At 54.8% G+C, this 19300-nt stretch overlaps 7 protein-coding genes across 7 annotated transcripts; 1 reads left to right on the top strand and 6 right to left on the bottom strand.

Annotated features, from left to right (window-relative positions):
- Positions 1 to 196: 196 nt before the first annotated feature.
- Positions 197 to 1078, bottom strand: M409DRAFT_21579 (uncharacterized protein; the record flags this gene model as incomplete). The annotated part of the gene is made up of 2 exons (XM_033805922.1): positions 197 to 607; positions 770 to 1078. The coding sequence occupies 2 exons, from the start codon at positions 1076 to 1078 to the stop codon at positions 197 to 199; spliced, it is 720 nt and encodes a 239-aa protein (XP_033669022.1).
- Positions 1079 to 1460: 382 nt separating this feature from the next.
- Positions 1461 to 4097, bottom strand: M409DRAFT_21578 (uncharacterized protein; the record flags this gene model as incomplete). Its single annotated transcript, XM_033805921.1, has 2 exons — positions 1461 to 2464; positions 2540 to 4097. 2 exons carry the CDS (start codon positions 4095 to 4097, stop codon positions 1461 to 1463), a joined length of 2562 nt encoding a protein of 853 aa, XP_033669021.1.
- Positions 4098 to 4397: 300 nt separating this feature from the next.
- Positions 4398 to 5900, bottom strand: M409DRAFT_53445 (uncharacterized protein; the record flags this gene model as incomplete). The annotated part of the gene is made up of 1 exon (XM_033812373.1): positions 4398 to 5900. One exon carries the CDS (start codon positions 5898 to 5900, stop codon positions 4398 to 4400), a length of 1503 nt encoding a protein of 500 aa, XP_033669020.1.
- Positions 5901 to 6636: 736 nt separating this feature from the next.
- On the bottom strand, positions 6637 to 7350 carry M409DRAFT_53444 (uncharacterized protein; the record flags this gene model as incomplete). The annotated part of the gene is made up of 1 exon (XM_033812372.1): positions 6637 to 7350. The coding sequence occupies one exon, from the start codon at positions 7348 to 7350 to the stop codon at positions 6637 to 6639; it is 714 nt and encodes a 237-aa protein (XP_033669019.1).
- Positions 7351 to 9626: 2276 nt separating this feature from the next.
- Positions 9627 to 11054, top strand: M409DRAFT_53443 (uncharacterized protein; the record flags this gene model as incomplete). The annotated part of the gene is made up of 4 exons (XM_033812371.1): positions 9627 to 9809; positions 9881 to 10056; positions 10110 to 10654; positions 10705 to 11054. 4 exons carry the CDS (start codon positions 9627 to 9629, stop codon positions 11052 to 11054), a joined length of 1254 nt encoding a protein of 417 aa, XP_033669018.1.
- Positions 11055 to 12593: 1539 nt separating this feature from the next.
- M409DRAFT_53442 (uncharacterized protein) lies at positions 12594 to 12956 on the bottom strand (the record flags this gene model as incomplete). Its single annotated transcript, XM_033812370.1, has 1 exon — positions 12594 to 12956. The coding sequence occupies one exon, from the start codon at positions 12954 to 12956 to the stop codon at positions 12594 to 12596; it is 363 nt and encodes a 120-aa protein (XP_033669017.1).
- Positions 12957 to 16846: 3890 nt separating this feature from the next.
- M409DRAFT_65641 (uncharacterized protein) lies at positions 16847 to 18991 on the bottom strand (the record flags this gene model as incomplete). Its single annotated transcript, XM_033816605.1, has 1 exon — positions 16847 to 18991. The coding sequence occupies one exon, from the start codon at positions 18989 to 18991 to the stop codon at positions 16847 to 16849; it is 2145 nt and encodes a 714-aa protein (XP_033669016.1).
- Between the last annotated feature and the right edge of the window lie 309 nt (positions 18992 to 19300).

The following is a 19300-nucleotide window of genomic DNA, read 5'->3' as shown; positions in this document are numbered from 1 at the left end:
TGTGATGTGGTCCATTGCGGTAATGTTCAGTGTCTCTACGACTACAAGCCAACCATCCAAAAGCAACGAAGTGATGATCAGTCCAAGCACCGCCCCTTGCCGTAGTCACTACATCCTTCATCTCCCTCCAAACTTAACACACCAAACCCCATCCCCACCATCCTCACAGCCCCATCACAGTACCCGCCATCCAAATCTACATAGCCCTCGCCCTCGACCCCTCGCCCTCCCCCTGCCCCAACCGCCTCCTCCCAACCTCCCTCTCCCTCTCCCTCCCCTCAACACCGACTCTCCCCTCCCCATCCATCAAACAATACCTAACCCAAACCTCCCTCACCCCACCCTCCAAAACCCTCCTCACCCCCTCCCTCCACCCCTCCCTCTCCAAAACCACAACCCTCTCCTTCCTTTTCCTCCCCCCAAACAGCCCCCTCTCCTCCTCCACAACCTTCGCACTAATCCACACCGTCAAGAGCGGCCTCCCCCTACCCTCCACACTAATCCTCTCAGGTAGTTCATGAGCTAAAGCTTGCTGCCAGAATCCCCGCATAAAGTCCTCCCAGGTCGTAGAGGACGGCGTGATGTCGTAGGAGAATTGGAAGGTTCCCTGGAGCCCTGAGGTGCGGGTTTGGGCGTTGGAGAGGAGGGCGTGGAAGGTGGTGTAGAAGGTGGCGGTGATTGTGACGCGGTGGGCATTGGGGACAGGAGGGGAGGGGTTGCAGAGGAGGGTGAGTTCGTGTTATTGGGGAAAGGTGGGGGGTTCCGTCACTGTTCCTGTCCATGGGGTCGGGGAGGTTTCGGGTGAGTAGCCGGGGGTGGTGTGCATGTTGCTGAACTCGTGCTCGCCGACGCCGAGGGGAGACCAGGGGGTTTGGATGGGTTCGAGGTCGTCGGAGGTGAGGATTTCGGGGACTGGCTCGAGTTGTTGTACGTCGTCATCTTCCTCGAAGTCGATGAGATCGCTGTCGTCGGGGTTTTCGAGCAAGAGTCTTGCGCCGCGAGAATGAGGAGCGACAACGACTCTGCTGCTGCTGGCGATATGCTGCGCGATGTGCTGCGTTTGATCAAAGGCATCCATGTTGCTGACTTGTATTGTGTATTTTTTTAGAGTTGCGAGGTTGTTGGGTGGTGTGGTTGTCGAGGAAGACTGAGGTTGAGCCTATTTGAGTTTTAGCGCGCTTGTCACATGTAAAAGCTTGAAACTTCACTTGAAGTGAATATCAGAAATCCTCTCCCCACTGGTGAACGGCGACTCTTAGAACATGCGTCACTCTTGAGGAAAAAATCAAATTGAGTCGAACTGGCGCCCCCATCCTTCATCCGTCGCATTCTGTGCGCGAGTAAATGCTAGTAACCCTCATGTCCACATACCTCTACATCCAACCTCAACGCCGTAACTCATCGCATGCCATCAAGTCATATAGTCCATCGTAACTACTCCAGTTCGCTCGTCTCGTCATCTAACTTCCAACACCACCACCGTGAGCTTGAACCTCCGTCTTATCAAGCTTAGGCACATCCCGACTCAACAAACTGCGAAGTTCAGGCGTAATCACTCTCTCCTTCTCCGCTCCAATGCCAGCCGCGATGTGATCGCCAACAGTCCTTTCTCGGCCCGATGTCTGAGCCGTGCCTTGTGAAGGTCGTCTGGTACTTCCGCTCGCGTTACCGATGCTGGAGCTGCTGCCCTGTCTGGGTCTGCCATCGCTACCCGGCCGAGCAGCAGTGGGTGATGGCGGCTGTGGAAGTCTCTGTCGAGCCGATGGTATCGGGAAGTTGGACTTCTTGTCAATCGCCTCGACCATGCGTTGGAATCTCCTGAAGAGCGCTTCGGCTCTGACGAGGGTCGAGTACAAGTCAATCGTACCCGAGAGTTCGTTGACGTACTTCAGCACTTCATCGAAGCCCTTCAAGTGGTCCATGATGACATTTCGATGCTTCTCAAGGATCGCGGCTGCGATGAATAGATGGAAGTTTGAGGACAAGTAATCGGTCCAGAGCCCTTCCCACATACGCAGGATATCCTCAAATTCAAACTCCCGCTTGAACCAGACCAGAAGCATGCGGAAGAAGAAAAAGAAGTTGGTGCTGTCCAGCTTCTCGAGGTGCTCGTACAGCTTCGGGTCGAGTATCTGCACAAGCTGATCGAGCGTCGTTAGCTGCAATCTCATGCCAGATTGATCCCGCAGAAAGTTTCGCTCCATTCGTTCCATGAATTTGGTGAAGCCCCAAAACGCAACGGCGTCATCTTGCTCGACAGCATAGATAGGTGCCAGCAAGTCGCTCATGCCCTGAACGTAGCCGAGGTCGCGGTTGTATTCGTTGTATGTCAGAAGCATATCCTTCATCTGCTCCAGATGGACATTGGTACCAGACTCTGCGAACGGACTGTCTGGGTCAGGGTGAGGGATATCTTCGCCCGCGAAGATGGGCAGATGTCGATCAGTGCGATGGACATCCTTTTCTATTTGGCCATGAATGGCACGGTCAGCAAAGGCATCAGCAGCAGTGATAGTATCGCAGAGGTTGTGAGACGTACCTATTCGCATCTTCTGCTCCTTCCACCACTCCCGCTCTTCCAGAGTACCAGTCTCATCGACCATCCGCTCCCACCAGGCACCTTTGAGACGAATGTACTCGTCTCTCAGACTGTCCATCTTCGCATGACGCTCCTCTTTCGTGCTGTCCCACTCGTAAACACCAAGCAAGAACAACCATGCCTCCTTTCTTACACCGTCTTCAGTAGAAAGACCACCATGGAACACTCGTTCCTTGATCTCGTCAGACGTCTTCTCCACTCGTCCTGTCCTTGAATTGAAGAAGCTGTTCCACTCTTCCAGTGTCACAGGCTTCCTCTTGTCTGCAAGGCTCAGCCCTTGGGCGTCTGCATCAAGCAGCTCAAACTGGCCCAGCTCGCTATCCTCGACTTCCAGAATATCCTTGGCCGTCCATATCCGCTGATTCCTCTCACGCTCCGATTGCTCAGCAATACCCATCGCCCATCGTGCAAGATAAAGTCTCGCCGAGTCAAACTCGTCTGACACTGTCTGCACTTGGGGATTCTGCATCAAACGTCGAACTTGGGGCGGCAGATTCTTGTTCTCCGCCACCGCCTGCGCCGTCCGTCTCGTGAACGTCGTGACCTGAGCCATCTTCTCCATAAAGTTCCAACGCGCCTGCTTGAGCACATTCAAGACTTGCTCTCCTTGATTGCCATTGCTGTTCCTCTTCGAATTTGACGGATGATCTTTCGGCTTGCCCTCCAGCACATTCCTCACATTATCCGACGTAGGCTTCCCGCCACTCCCAAAAGACAACTTATCAGCCTCATTCGGATCAACCAGGTAGATACTCGGCTCTTGCACAGATCGTTCAATGGTCACGTATCTCTTCAACCACTCCAACACCTGATCGCCACCCCAGAACATTCCCCCAGCTTTGCCCTCGATGCTGAAGTTCTCGCGCTGCAGCTTCTTACGCTGATCGATCGTAGACTGGCACTCAGAGTCGTGGAAGAAGAGCGGTGGGAAGCTGTCGCCTGAACGGGAGTTGATGACGATGCTGCCGAACCACCATCCCGTGCTAGGCGGGCGGACGAGGATGCTGAAGATCTCACTGACTGGGATCGCAAACGCGTATGTGCCCAGGCTGGAGCTGTGCGACGTAACAACCGGTGGCCTTGGAACAAGGAACGATTGCTTGGGCGGGCTCTCAGTGTCGACATTCGCCATCTCGACCTTGGTATACTTCTCCGTGACATCTCCCAATCCATTCTCCGGAACCCATGAAATCAGTAAATCCGATCGCGGCCTCGTTCGTCCACTGCTACTTCCAGGCGTCGTCGGCGCCTCTGACCCTTCAGGCTTCTGCTGGACCAACGCCACAAAGCCCGCGACATTGTCCTTTGCGCTGGGTGTCGGATGGACGTAGACCTTGCTCTTGGCATACAATAGCTTGACGCCTTTCGTGCTCTTGCTATGTCTCACGGTGCTATACTCGGTCTCGTCTTCGTCGCTCATGTCGTAGAAGCTGGCCGTGGGCGATGGCGGGCTGGGAGGGTCGGCAGAAGCGTCTGTCGGCGGAGGGGTGGACGGCATGGTGGAAGAGGTATTGTTAAGGCTTTGGCGGGCGTGTAAAAGGATCGGTGGCATCTGTCACAGCCTCGAGGCCGCAGTCACATGGTGGGTTGTTTCGAGGACTCGCAGCAGGACTGCGCCTGTCTTTGTAGCTGTTGCCCCGCGCTGAGCCACAAGCAGGAGACATGACGCGTGAGGTGAGTGAAAGTTGGGGGCCAAAACTGAGGCTACCTCATTCAATGAGACGATTCGATAGTAGGTATCAGGAACCACGTGCAGACGAAAAACTTCTTGTTCAATACATTAGCTACTTTCAATAGTCTACGTGTACCAAGTCGGCTCTGGAATCTCTCCCAACAGCTGGTATCTGCCGACCTCCCTCTTCTTGTACGCCACAGGATCATGTAGCGAGTGCGTGCGGATGTCCCTCCAGTACTTGTCAAAACCATACTTCTTGCCAGTCGCCCGGGCACCGAGCGTTTCGAAGATGCCGCTGGTGACCTTCAAGCCCGTGTCCGTGGTCACGACCTTGGCGTGAGCAACAAAGGCTGCCACCTCTCCACGGCGGAGCGCAGTGATGGCGCTGCGGTTACTGCCTTGCTTGTGGCCATTGGTGTAGCCATTCGAATAGCCGTTCGTGGTGGCACCGTTGGCTCCTGACTCGGCTCCGATGTTCTGGAAGCTCGTGGCGGTAGTAATAGCGTAAGGTGGGTTGATCTTGTTCAGGGCGCCGTTGACGTCCACCTTGCTCAGGCTGTAGTTGGGATTGACGTGCTCCTTGAGAAGTTGCTGGTCCAAGGATGAGCCGTACTGTCCCGCTTCGCGATAGATGTTGGCAATCTCAGCTCCAGCACGATCTGCCAGTGCATCTGCGGCTGCAACGTGTGCGCGCCACTCGCCGTAGCGCTCGAGAATGTACCACTCGTCGACAGCTTTTTCCTTGTTATCTCCGCCATATGGCCAAGCACGTGTGCCATTGACGGTGTAGTGAGATGCAGCACCTAAAGCGCCCTGCGCGATGCCTAGGTAGAAGTTGCTGAAGACCAGCTGGATCGTGGGCAAGAGCATTGATGCGAACGGGATTCCGAGGACGTCTTGGACCGGTCGCTTGCTGACGGGGTCCCAACCCAGCGCATCAGTCCATGGCACGCGAACGTTGTCGATCTTGACGCTGCCCGATTCACTCAGACGCAGGCCTACGTTGTCCCAGTTGTGCGCGAAGATGATGCCGGGCTGTTCGGTCTTGACGAACGTGAAGATGTGGTCTTCAGTGTTGTCTAGCACCCCCTCCAGGACAGTCAAGTCCGATACCACACCTCCTGTGTTGAAGTTCTTGTGGCCATTGAACACAATCTCGTCCCCGTCAGAAGAGATCTTGAGGTCGCTGTCTCTCGGGTTGACAGCTCCACCGACGAAGTAGTTGTTCTCAATGATGACCTGTTGCACGCTGTCATGCTGTTCCTCCGTACCAACGACATTGGCAGTCGTAGACCAGAGCAAGTGGTATCCCAGCAACATGCCCAACGATCCATCACCCTTGGCGACTTCACGAATGACCTTGTATCCAGTCTCCCAGCTTTGGTTACCACCGCCATACTTGGCTGGCCCAAGAGTCTTCAACAAGCCAGCAGACTTCAGCATGGCAACCTCAGCGCGAGGTGACTTGTTCTCAATGTCTCGCTTGGCAGCATCCTCCGCCAGAATGGATGCGACTTCTTTGGCACGCTGGACCCATCCCTGTTGAGTCGTTGGCAGTCCAGCGCGCTGGAACCGTTCGTGGTGGGTGTTGTAGACGCTTGGGTCGGTGTACTCTCGTTTCGACATTTTGAATGAGTTGCTGTAGCGAAATCGCGCAGCGCGAAACGATGTCACCTAGCTGCCTTTATACACGCAGCTCTCAAGCAATATGCCAGCCTCGGGATCTGCAACTCCTGTGCGACCGTCGAACATTGTGGTGTTTCCGGGTCGTGAGATGTGCTGATCGCCAATGGTGTTTGCAGATGGTCTATGGCGTGCTCAAGCTTCTCCATGACAATCGAGGTACCCTCGAAGCTAAATCCAAATGAGGTGACCTAGACCTATATAGCTCTTGCCGATGAGCTCCTAGCGACCAGCTGCAAAAGTGTGTTTGATGAAACAGCACTTGTTATTCGCACAGCCTGAAGAGCACGACATTTTGCGTGTGTTGCGTGCGGCATGTGAAGTGAAGGTGGCTTCAAGGTGACATTTTAGCGTGAAGCTTGGAATCACAGCAAGCATTGGAAGAAGGGCCAATGCTCTGATGATGCGGGATACATTAGGACTGCCATTCGAGAGGGTATAATAGTATTGTTGTTGGAGGTAGTACCACAGCATGTAAAGAGCTCTGGTGCATCCGTCCGTAGGTTCTTTGGAAATGTCGTGAACAGGCCGCTCAGCCATGATTTCGCCTCTCAGGTGTTGACGAAGACACCAAAGCTGAATGGTGATGGAGCCGTGCACTGCTGGATGTAGAATCCCGTCTTTGCCGGCCAAACAGAGTAGCATCAACTTGTCTGTCCGCTCCGGCCAGGCTGATTCATCACCTCCCGTATCGCCGCCCACCGCTGTCGTACGGATTCCCACCACTCGTACCGGCCTGGTCATATGGGTTCTGACCTGGACATTGATTCGCACCTTGGCCTGGCAGCGGACTTGCACTTCGATTTCCACCCCACAGCCTCGCCTTAAGCCTCTCTTGCGCTGATCCACCACCGCTGCTTGCCGGCGGACTGGGATCGACAGCACTTCCAGGTCGACTCGAAGGTGGTTGTGGTGCCATGCTCTGGTAGCTGCCTGCTCTTTGTGAAGGTAACGGTCTGGCTTGTGGAGGCGCCAGAGTGCTGCTACTGCCTTGAGCAGGTGCTACAGGTCTTCTCGCATTTCGTAGACTCTGCGGTTGCATTGGACCACTTGTCTGACCACCTGAAGGAGCATCCCATAGATCACTCAGACTCCCTCTGTTACTGCCGCCTGAATTTTGCACTGCTGCGTATTGACTCTTCCCTCCGGCGCTGGTGAAGTACCCAGAGTTCTGCGTGTACGGCTGCGGGGTCACTGCTCGTCGGTCGTTGGGGTCTGCTGGCAACCATGGTGGGAATGGCCGTCCTTTCTCGGTGTAGTATGCGCGCAGCACTCGGCAGATGTGGGTATCGTCCTCAGTGTCGCCGTCGTCTTCGCTGGAGAGCAGCGTCCGGCGCAGCGAGTTGTATTTCGAGGTGGTGTGGGTGAGCAGGTTGCTCAGGTAGGACGACATGGTGTGTGGTGGCTACCTGAGTGTAGCAGTTACTTGGTGTGCGTGACAAGATCTGGGTCCAGAGCTGCCCGCTGGCGATTGTTGCACGCCTCGTTGCACGTGGCTTTCAGCCATTCTCAGCCATTCTGTGGCTCAGTCGCAAGTCCCCAGCTCCGTGTCCCTTTCTCACACCGACATGCACGCCTGATGAAGCAGAGTTGCATTTTACATGCACCACTACCAGGCGAAGCACGGCCGGTATCTGGCTCACTTCATCTTTCGCCCATCTGCAGCCACGTCAATGCCATCCATGAGCTTTCTTGCAGAGGCCTCGCCGCAGTACGGGAGTCAAACGCAGCACGGAGGCACTGACCGCGTGGTCCTGCTGGCTTCTCAGAACCCTTACAGGCGTCCCCTAGAATCGAGCTAGGGTATCTATTCGACTTCAAACTTTCCCTTTTCGCGGCACGAGCAGCATGAATAAGCGAGGGGTTGAACAGGGTGCCTTACTTGACAGCCTGAATCCTGTCAATTGCAATGCGAGAACGCGAGCGGACTCGGCTCCGTGACGAACATTCAGTCACTCACTCAACTACTCCCGAGGTGTTATGTCAACGTTGACGTTGTTTACGATAACCATCCCGCTTTGACAAACTTGCTATACCTCTGACAACAGCGGCGACAAAGCCAGCTCGCTTCAACACGGCAGATGACTGACTACGACATGTCTTCGTGATGGCGGAAGCTGCGGTATTCTGTGGCCATCGCAGAATGCACCCGGAAAGCAGCCCCGACCTCAAGAGTTGCACAATTGCTGGATCACCAAACGCGAAGGCTTACGACTCGGCAGGATGCCGTAACGGATCGGGTCCCTTACCCGAGCCAGTCCAGCATCCGGTCCTTCTCAGAGATATCGCCGTTGTTGTGTAGCTCCATTTTGTGGGCAACTGAACGGTGCTTACATCACACAGCTACTCGTAATGATCGCAACACAGCAAAATCTCGAAGCCACCGCACAATCGACACTTGTCTGCGGAAGACTGCGGCAACTGGCTCCCATTTCAGTGGCCGACGGCGTGAAGTGCGTAGGGATGTTTTGCGGCTCCCACAATTCCCCACAAGGCTTATGGAAGCTTGGCGAATGATTCGAAACCACCGTCGGGTGCGAGACGAGAGGCCAGGTTGCGTCTCTTTGAGTGGTTTCATGGTCGGTCGTCAACATCATCATGTTGACGTTGTCGTGAAAAGATGCCAAATCGCCCCGAAAACGGTAGCAGCACCCGGCGTTCCACCGAGTCTGCACTACTGCAGGTCCGGCATTGCTATACCCCGACGAGATCAGAGTGTATAGACTCTCTTCACCCATACGACGAACACGGGAGTTGGCAAACATAATTAGAAGTCCGTTCAAAGTCTGTCGACCCGACCAAAAAGCTCCGCTGCACCGAGACAGAATCGATCATCGAACGCGAAATGTCAAATCGTGCAGGCTTGGCTTGCCTCGTTTCGTACAAACGAAAGAATTGCCTTTTTGGACTTGCATGGCCGCAGGCCGCTAGAGTTTAGGAAGCTTTCTCCAGGTCAGGCAAAACGGCGAAGGCTGGCCCCAGTCGTCGAACCTGAACGTGGTTGCTCTCATCCGAGACTTGCTCTTCCGCAATACATCCTGCGAGCGTTCGAGAACACTAGCCCAGCGCTGGGCGCTGCTCACTGCTGTTGCGCTTGGGTGGACCCCGCTTCTTGCTGCTGCCGGGTCAGTCGTTGTAGTCAAGGATTGTGATTAGATTGGGACAACAAGGTCGGAACTGCTGCTGGAAGGCTTCTGAGAGGCAAGTTGGAAGTGGGGTTCGCAGGAAGCATCGTCACAACGGCGCGCTCGAGCGAATACAACGCAACAAGCGTCGTGACCATCTGATGGCAGAGCTTTTCCTTGCAGCTCCACCCAGCTATTCGAGGCTTAGCATTGGGTATATAGGAAGACAGCTCGCCCGCCTTATCCAGCTCGACGACGAGTTGTTGTATTGATCGTTTAGTCGACATCCCGCCAACGCAAGCACGACGTAACGGCAAGTCTCCCCCGCATCCGCTGATCTCACTTGCCTTCAGGTTCCGCTCACAGCCCGTCCATCGGTTTGATGGAGGAAGCTGCATGCCGCTAACACACTTTCATCATCGCAGAGCTCTCCGCCTCGAGGTCCCCCAAAGCTACCGAGCTACCTACATAGAACCACACGCCTCCGTCGCACGATAACGAAAGCCCTCTCTTCTCAGGCACCAGAGGGACACTCCTTTTCACAATGGTATTTGCCCGCTCCGCCCTGCGTGCTGCACGCCCTGCCGGCTCCCTGCTCTCGCAGAGAGCCACGGCCGCCTTCGCGCAACGCGGGGCTTCGCTCGCCAGGACAACCAGCTTGGGAGGGGTCAGAACGCTGACTGCGACTTCGTCACGACAGGGCAAGGTTCTCCTCGTTTTGTACGATGTAAGTCCTGCATCCAGCCGAGCAGACCAGCGAATCGAGTGCGTTGCAGTTGCTAATGGAAACGCTCGCAGGGCCACGAGCACGCCAAGCAGGAGCCTCAGCTGCTGGGCACGACTGAGAACGAGCTTGGTCTGAGGAAGTGGATTGAGGACCAGGGCCACACTCTCGTCACCACCTCCGACAAGGAGGGCGAGAACAGCAAGTTTGACCAGGAGCTCGTCGACGCCGAGGTCATCATCACCACTCCGTAAGGCACACTACCTAGGCACAAGACAGAATCAGCATTGACAGTCTGTACAGCTTCCACCCAGGTTACCTGACTGCTGAGCGTCTCGCCAAGGCGAAGAACCTCAAGCTTGCCGTCACCGCTGGTATCGGTTCCGACCACGTCGACCTCAACGCTGCCAACAAGACCAATGGCGGTATCACCGTTGCTGAGGTCACCGGCTCCAACGTCGTCTCCGTCGCCGAGCACGTGGTCATGACCATCCTCGTCCTCGTCCGCAACTTCGTCCCAGCCCATGAACAGATCGCCCGCGGTGACTGGAACGTCGCCGAGGTCGCCAAGAACGAGTACGACCTCGAGGACAAGGTCGTCGGTACCGTCGCTGTCGGCCGTATCGGTGAACGTGTGCTCCGCCGCCTGAAGCCATTCGACTGCAAGGAGCTCCTCTACTTCGACTACCAGCCATTGTCGGCAGAGAAGGAGAAGGAGATTGGTTGCCGAAGAGTTGAGAACCTTGAGGAGATGTTGGCCCAGTGTGACGTTGTCACCATCAACTGCCCACTCCACGAGAAGACCCGCGGCCTGTTCAACAAGGAGCTCATCTCCAAGATGAAGAAGGGTGAGTCCAGATCGATACCGTTGGACTGATGTTAGTGCTAACAATAGCAGGCTCTTGGCTCGTCAACACCGCCCGTGGTGCCATTGTCGTCAAGGAGGATGTCGCTGAGGCTCTCAAGTCTGGTCAGCTCCGTGGTTACGGTGGTGACGTCTGGTTCCCACAGCCAGCACCCAAGGACCACCCACTCCGCTACGCCTCGTACACCACCTGGGGCGGCGGCAACGCCACTGTTCCACACATGTCCGGTACCTCGCTCGACGCCCAGAAGCGCTACGCCGCCGGTACCAAGGCCATCTTGGACTCATACTTCTCCGGTCGCCAGGACTACAGGCCCGAGGATTTGATCGTGCACAAGGGTGACTACGCCACCAAGGCATACGGCCAGCGAGAAAAGAAATAGATGCGTTGTTGTAATGACGGATGTGGAGGCTTGACGATGCGAGCAATGCCGAATGTGTAACGCATGTCTTTCATAAAGCAATGATACCTCTTCTTTGTACGACTTTCGACTTCGTTCCTGGCTGCGGAAGCTGAAGGTGGATCCTGACCCAAGCCATTGGTTTCGGGCTTGTTACACGTGAAGGTGAGGCGCATCCACTCCGACGCCCGCTATGTGTAGTCAGGATTCGTGAGGATCTGCTTGACCGGTCTGTATACTCATGACACCTGTCTCATAGTCAGTAATGCAGAAAGTGTATCAGCCCTACGCAGACAACGACCCAGTTTCAGCCTCCATCCCGCGTCTTTGTACCACGTGGATGATTGAGGAATCGGTTCAACCGGATGGAATAGATAGATCTGTTGGTGTACCTGCCAATGACAGTCAGCGGTATCGAGCCCTAATATCGCCGGCCTATGCATGAGCGCTCCGTGGTGAGGTTTTGTCAAGCATTTCGCGCAGATGACAGTGAAGAAAAGGCGAATGATTTCAATAATTTTCAGCCCCATCAGTCAGGTGGCAGGGCAGGATATGGTGGGTCTCTGATTTGTTGGTGCTCTTGCGTGGGTGTGTGGATCTGTTGCATTGTGCATGGGAAAGGATTCGTGGTTACACGTGCGGCGGCGCGAGGCTTGCTGATCCTGCTGGAAGGGCGGCCCCCGAGGTGTTTGTTGTTGTTGGCCGATTTTGTTCAAGACATTACATATGCGTGGACGTATTCGGCAAGAGATAGGATGCGATTCCAATTGGTGGTAGGCGAGAGGTATGGGGATTACTTTGCTGCCGTTATGGAGATAAGACTTTGGTGACGACACGCGTTTGTTAGTTCTTGCTGTGCCGTGTCGCTGTCTGCCTGTCGTTTGCGTGGGGGAATATTGCTCGTTCGTAGAGCGAGAAAGTCGTTGCCTTCGTTCATGCGCAAAGCTGTACGAATCTGTCACTTTCGGCCGCCAAGTCGACGGCCGAGCATGTCTGTACGATGTGCGGTTTTGCTCTTGCTCTGAGCCCTGGTGTACGACCAAAATGAAACGCAAATATGGCATCTCTCGCGTACATAGTCGTACCAGATGGATTCGACGATCGGGTGTCCTTGGTCTGCGGTCTGCGCGGCATCGTCATGATCCTAGTGCAAGTCGAATCCTATTCCCATGAAGGCATGCATTTGCCGGTGTCCTTCTTGGGGAGTTGGTGCCGCTGCAAGATAACATGCGTACAGGTACGCAAGGTGATGAGTCAAACGTCAAGAGGATGAGAGTGATTGGTCCAGGGGTGCCTCTTAGGCGAACGAACGAAGGAGTGTCGACGAACAGGAGTCGACGATGCACCGTTTACCCGTCCCGTCATGGCGGCCAGCACAGTCGACCTCGTGGAAGCCATGCATACAGCCCTACGCACTTCGAAGATCGACTCTGCAAGCGGCCGTGGTTTGGGTCGCTCGGTAGGGATGCTGTGTGGATGGCATGTCCCGGAGGCTACCAGCGCCGCGGGCGCCGGAATCCTTCACCGCGACTTGGAATAGCAAATGCGAATACTAGCAGCAGCAGATGACAGACGCAGCCGTAGTCTCGCAGGTACAGTCCATCCATAGTCGTCGTCGGAGTCGGGCGTGGGGTGGGGGCTGAAGAGAGAGTGGTGGTGTGAGAGGTGTGAAAAGGCGGCTTTTGGCGTTGCGGCGGGCTGTGCAGCGCTAGGGCCGCATGCGGCAAGGCGAGTGACTATTTCGGGTGCGTGGCCGAAAGTGTATGTCTGCAACAGGCATGTCGTGTAAGACGTCGTCTCTCTGGCTCTCTGCTCGCCGCAAAGCCTCGCAGTACCGATTCGCTGCACGACGGAGGCTGCTAGTCTAGCTCGAGGCCATGACATTTTGGCTGAGAGAGACGAGAGTCGCACTGCTCGTCGTAGCAGCAGCAGCCGCGACGGATTCTCCTCCTGCTGCTGCAGGTACGGGAATAGGAATAGGAATAGTCATACCTGGCGGCCATGCCATGGCCTGCCCATTCCCACGCGAAGCATCCGTAGCGTAGCGTAGCCCCCGAACGGTATGACATGCTTCTGCTGCTGCACATGCGTGGTGGTGGATGTGCAAGGGCAGTGTTCCTGGCGGTCCCCTTCCTTCCCTTCTCACCACCACCCATCATCCCGCGAAATCCGTCTGTGAGAGAGGGCTGTTGGCTATATAGGGAGCCGTTGGAACCAACGATGCAACCCTCTCTTCTCCTCATCTCATCAGCAACAACAACAGCAATCCTCCCACACCCAGTTCAAAGTTTTCCTTTTTACTTTACTGCTTCCTTTCTTCGGCACGGTCCCTCCAGCAAAGTCATCAGCAACAGAGTTTCCTACTACTACCCAATCAGCCGACGGGTACATCGACGACCGATCAATCAGCACCAACAGTACGCCTCAGATCGTTTTTATTATCTCCTACTGTCAATCTCTGGCCCCCATTTTCTTAACCGTCAACTCCAACCCCGATTTCTTTACTCTACTTTTTCTTTCTTCAAAGTCAAATCAAGTCAAAATGGGTCGCGGTGGCTACAACTAAGAAGCTCCCCTTTTCGTATTCCAGAGGACCTCAGAAGCAATCTTTCTACATTGCCACGGGACCATTATCATCAACAACACACAAGAAAAGATCTCGTATCTCTCAATCAACACCACGACCAACTACCACCAACAACAAGAACATCAACAAGCAACAATGTTCACTCTCCAGCAACAACACCAACGCGCGGGTGACGACGGCAGAGGGTAAGCCATTCCCATCCCCAAGCACCAAACCTTCCTCAAACGACTTGACTAACAAACTTTTCTCACAGAGGCTACAACTAAAACACCATCTCACATCATCCTTCCGATTCTATTGCTGGACAATGATCGACACCACCGAGGAGCAAGTCTCCACCGTGGCCCTCCTGGTCTTTCTCCTATCCCTTATAATCGACATTCCCTTCTTCGAACGCATACAACATTCTTAATCGCTACGGCAAAAAACGACACTGCACGGAACCTTTTTGGATCGAATCGACATGGCATGAGAAGAAACCCGATGATAGCGTTCTGAGCGGATGAGCATTGATGCAGCGTTTTTAGCGATGGGAGTTTTCTTATTACCTTTTTGTCTTTCTTCGGGGATAGACTTGTGTGTTGGAAAGGCATAGCATTTACGAGGAGTTTCTCTGAAGGCATTTACATGGAGTCTTTTGTTTTTGGCGGCATTTACACGGGAGTTGGGATCTGCATGGACACGGACATGGATGGCATTTACAGGCGTTCTACACTTTCATCTCTAGACGGGATTCTATCACATGGGCAGCGATGCCCGGGCGGCAATTCTTTATCGCAGCAGCAAAACATGTTCCATAGTAGGGACTAAACAACTGGGAGGCTTTTTAATCATTCACTTCCCCACGCAAAACTTCTCAAAGACTACCCCGAGCACTTCCTCCACATCGCCGGATTCGCCTTTGCCGGTGATTTTGGCGAGATAGTCGGCTGCGGAGCGGAGGTGTTCTGCTGCGACGACGATGTCTGCTTCTGCATCATCGCTAGACTGCTGCTGACTTGGCCCGGGATCCGTCTCGGCGAGGAATGCATCGAGATGGGTGATGCACGCATCGAGAAGTACGCGGTGTCGTTCGCTGGCACCCAGCGATTCCTGCCAAATCGAAAGATCGGGCTCGGCAGCAGCAGTTGAAGTTGGAGGAGCTGTAGTCGATGTGCTCAGAGCTGCAGGAGACCCAGCAGACGAAGACGCTACAGCTGCAGCCGCATCAGCGCCATCCGGGGTCAAGGCTGCAGTCAGCTTCCCAAACTGCCCGATCAAGCCTCGGAGGAATCGTTGAATGCCTCCCGGGTCATCATCTTCTGCTGATGACTGCTGCAGCAGCACCGCATCGTCTGCCAGACAAGACAACAGGTGGACAGACTGCCTTCCAACTTCGGGCATTTTATCCTGCACCTGCTGCAGCGCACGCTCTCGCGTGGCCGCATCACGTGCCAAGTCGCTCTTGTTGATGACCAGGATGACATTGTCCGCTCGACTACCTCCCTGCATCAGCTCTCTCGCTACGGCGCACACCTCTGCGTCGAGGTTCAGCGTCGCTTGTGACTGTCGGTCCGAATCGTTGTTGACTTCTTCTTCGAAGCTGAGCACCACCACGACCAGGTCGCTGTCAGCGGCTCGCTGCTTGGCGCGCCGCATGCCTTCTATTTCGATTTGATTAATCATATCTGGGGGGTGCTTTTGACCGCTTGATGGCGCTTGAGTAGCGGTATGGATGGCTTGTCGAAGGCCAGCAGTGTCGCCGAAGCGACAGAAATAGCCTCCTAGGTCGAGTCCTACTTCGACTACGTCGCGAGTTGTTCCAGCTTCTTGGCTGACAATGGCTGCTTCACGGCCGATGATGCGATTGAGCAATGAGCTTTTGCCGGCATTGGGTGCTCCCAGGAGTGAGACGCTGATGCCGTGTCTGAGGAGTTCACCTCGAACGGCATTCTTGCTGTGCACTTGTAGTGATCTCTTCAGTACTTTGACTTGTGCTGCCACAGAAGCACACAGCTCAGCAGGACTCTCATCAAAATGCTGATCTTCACTGAAATCGATCAGCGCTTCTAGCTCTCCTCGAGCATACAGAAGCTGCTGCCTCCACGCCTCGTACTGCTTCGCAATTACACCAGCAGTTCCACGAACTGAAAGACGACGTTGCTGCTCAGTATCCGCCGAAAGAGTATCTCCCAGTGCCTCAACTTGCGTGAGGTCTATGCGATTATTCATGAAAGCCCGCCTTGTGAACTCGCCAGGCTCAGCATAGCGTATCTTGTTCAGACCTCCATTAGAGCACTTCGATATCGCTGATAGCACAGCCTTGACAATAGCAGGGCCTCCATGGACATGTAACTCGAGCACATCTTCTCCCGTGACCGTCTTCGGCGCAGGAAAGTACAGGACAAGAGCGTTGGAGTCCAATACAGAATCTCGCGATCCGTCACTGCCAGGCTCATACAGCGTCCTCACAGCTGCCGTACGCGCCTTGGGAATCTTCCTCCCTGGACATAATCTATGATACACATCCAAGCAATCCGGGCCCGAGACTCGAATCACCGCAATCGCAGCGCGGCCAGGTGCCGATGACAGGGCGTATATAGTCGGGAGCTGAGGCCCAGCATTCTGGTCGGTGCCTATCCGTCTGTGTGGGTGGTTTCTCGATGGTATTGGCCGTCTCCCGTAAGGGGTCCTCCAGGCAGTGAGAGTCCTTGTCCTAGTCCATGGCCGCGAGGACGTAATCTGACGGGTAAGCAACCGGCTCTCGGGACAATTGTGCGCAATCGCGTTCCTGTACGCAACCGCAATTGGTCTCATAGACTTGTCGCATCAATGGTGGTGATGGGGGTTGATTGGAGGTGAGGTGGGTTGAGGTGAGCTAAGCCGAAGGATTTCACACGTGGCTCGTGCAGGCCGTGCATGAAAGTCTAAAAAGCCCTGCGTGCGAAGTCCTGGAAGCACTGCACAGCCCCCAACATCACCAGACGCTGCTGTGAGGCCGCCGTGACCTCGTCTCTCACAATACTGCCACGAGGGACAAGCTTTCTCATTGCCCAGCCACTCAAGCGGCCGCTACGGTCTTACATGAACTATCATCGCGGTGCTTCCGAATCGCACAGTCGTCAGGGTATCAAAACACATCCGTCACAGCCACTTACTACTCCCCTAAACATGATCTCTTGAGCTTCACTCCCCTTGCTGTTGGAATTCACCACGCATACGTCTCCTCCTCAAACTCAGCACCTTCCTGCCAATCCTCATCGCCGCTGACTTCGCTATCGAGGAAATCGCCTTCGGTCCATTGGTTCTCGCGTGGACGCTGATTGTCGATGCGAATATCGACCAGCTGGCAGAGACCCTGAATGAACTTCTCTGGCTGCTTGCGCCATTCTTCTTCCTCACTCTCGGATTCTTCGTCCGACTCTGGTGACGGGCTGTTGGACTTGGATGCTTGACTGACTTGCGTCTCTGCCACGCGCTTGCTGCGTCGAGGCTGGCCATGTGCTGCGGCAGGTGGTACATCGGAGTCAGAGTATGCTTCCGTATCACCACTCGACTTGTGGGTAGACACCTGAACGTGGGACATCGTCCGGGTTATGCGGGCCGCATCAGCTTGGTTGTCATGGCCCAGTTCGTCCATACTCTCGACATTGTCAAGGCCTTGCGCCTGCTTCCATAACTTGTACTGGCGAATAGATCCGAGATTCTTAGCTGGCTCTATCTCTCTGCGAAGATAGACACGACGGAGTCGTTCTATCCACTGGTCGCGAAAGCCGACTCGATCACGCCATGGGATGTTGATGTGTGCTTGTAGTACAAGACTGCGCAAGTCAAGTAACTCCGGCGCGCTGTCAATCAACGAACGGAAGAGGTTTTGAGCCGATTCAGGTGACCACTTCTGAGCATGTACGATCTCCAGATGCCGCAAAGTTGACGGCCACGTTGGTACCTCATCTTCTGGTAGGAGCTCGTCGTAGAGTGCGGTCGCATCGTTGATGGTAAATCTCTCGCTGTAGTAGTGCAAGTCGACCTTGAGGACCTCAAGCCGTGGGCACGACACTTTGAGCGCTTGAAGAAAGCTGAGGTTGAGAGCAGCATTGTGATTTAGAACCAGCTCCTTGAGTTGCGCGCCCGATGTGTTAAAAAAGGCGCGCATCATGTCGCTGGTGATCTCAAGACAGTTGCTCAATTCGAGTCGCTGGAGGTTTTGTGGCAGGCGCTGTAGGAACTTCTCCATGATGATGTCGCAGGATATGAAGGTCAGGTCCTGAATGGCAGGTAGCTTCTGTATCGAAGTCGCAAGCCCTGGTGGTGTCGCAATAGCTTCTGTAGCTGGATTAGCATTATCCAGGTCGTAAAGTTTGCAATAAATACCATCTGAACCTTCTGGCGCCTTAGGCTCAGAACTATCCTCGTAATTGAAGCCACAGACTACCAAACGATCGAGTCGGCTGAAGACCTTGCTCTGATGCGCGGTCGTCATCATTCCATACAGATCAAGAAATGCGTTCTTTGGAATCATGTCTCGCGACCATCTCCAACTCTTGAGGCGTATGTCGTGGCGCTCCATCGTCTGAAACAGCTCGGTGGCGGGGAAGGTCCAACGTTGAATCTTGAAAGGGCGGTAAGGAGGTAGATACATGGGATGTAGAATCTCCATGTGTTGTAGTTGGGGAAGCTCTGCAACGAGCGGACAAAGGTCGAATGATGGTTTGTTGTGAGCGACGTAGGCTAGCCTCCGTACATCGATAGACAGGGTCTTGATCTTGACGCTGTAGTCAACCCAGCGCTTGTCCTTGGGCATGCGCAAAAGATCCAGCAGGTGATGTGGATGTAGCGAAGTCAACATCGCCGGTGATTGATAGTAGGCTTCAAGAGCAGGAAGCGCAAATGCGCGACACGTCAAGGCCGACTTGATGAGCCACGAGACGTTGTTGCCCGACTCTGTGGTTCCCTCGTGAAGTGGGTATGATGCGAAGATGAAGATGTCTCTGAGGATATCGACCGGCAGCGATGCCCACTTAGGTATGCGATGATCGCTGGGGCCTGCGAATTCCTTTTTCGAGGCCGCGACATCCTTGCTGCTGTTCGCCTTGCGAGGCTTGCCAATCTTGAAGACAGATCTGACCGTCTTGTTCGCCGGCTTGCTCTTCGCTCTGCTTCGAGTCTGCGGTTTGTGTCGTGTGGTGACTTTGCGCTTCTTTGGCGGTGGCGCGGTCTCTTCGACATCGGGTTCAGGTTCGTAGTCTGCTTCGCTGTCGACCTCGAAGTCGTCGTCGGTATCTGGCTCGGCGTAGATGGATCGCTTGCGAACGGCGGCCTGGCGGGTCGACCGACGCTTCAAGCCCGCCATGGCGACGGCGCAAAAGGAGCGGAAGACGGAGTGCAGTGCAGTGCGATGCGACTTCGTCGAGATGTGTGTGTGATGGGAGGATGGATGTTTGGTTTGATGGCACAGGCGACAGTTGAATGTCGCGCTGGATGCATGCAGGTTGATCTGTGCGATGACGCAGCGGGAGCACCCGTAAATCTGGGGAAAGTGCGGCCTAGCGCGACGGCACGTGCGTCGCCGCCAGAAATCAACACGCGACTGGACGTTCACCTCCATCATTCTTCTACATTCACCAGTCTTGTGGAAAGGCATATGCACGAGTGCGCACCT

Source organism: Zasmidium cellare, assembly GCF_010093935.1.
Source record: "Zasmidium cellare ATCC 36951 unplaced genomic scaffold M409scaffold_13, whole genome shotgun sequence".
NCBI lineage: Eukaryota > Fungi > Ascomycota > Dothideomycetes > Mycosphaerellales > Mycosphaerellaceae > Zasmidium > Zasmidium cellare.
Note: the sequence above shows the minus strand (reverse complement) of the source record. Positions and strands in the feature narration are given on the sequence as shown.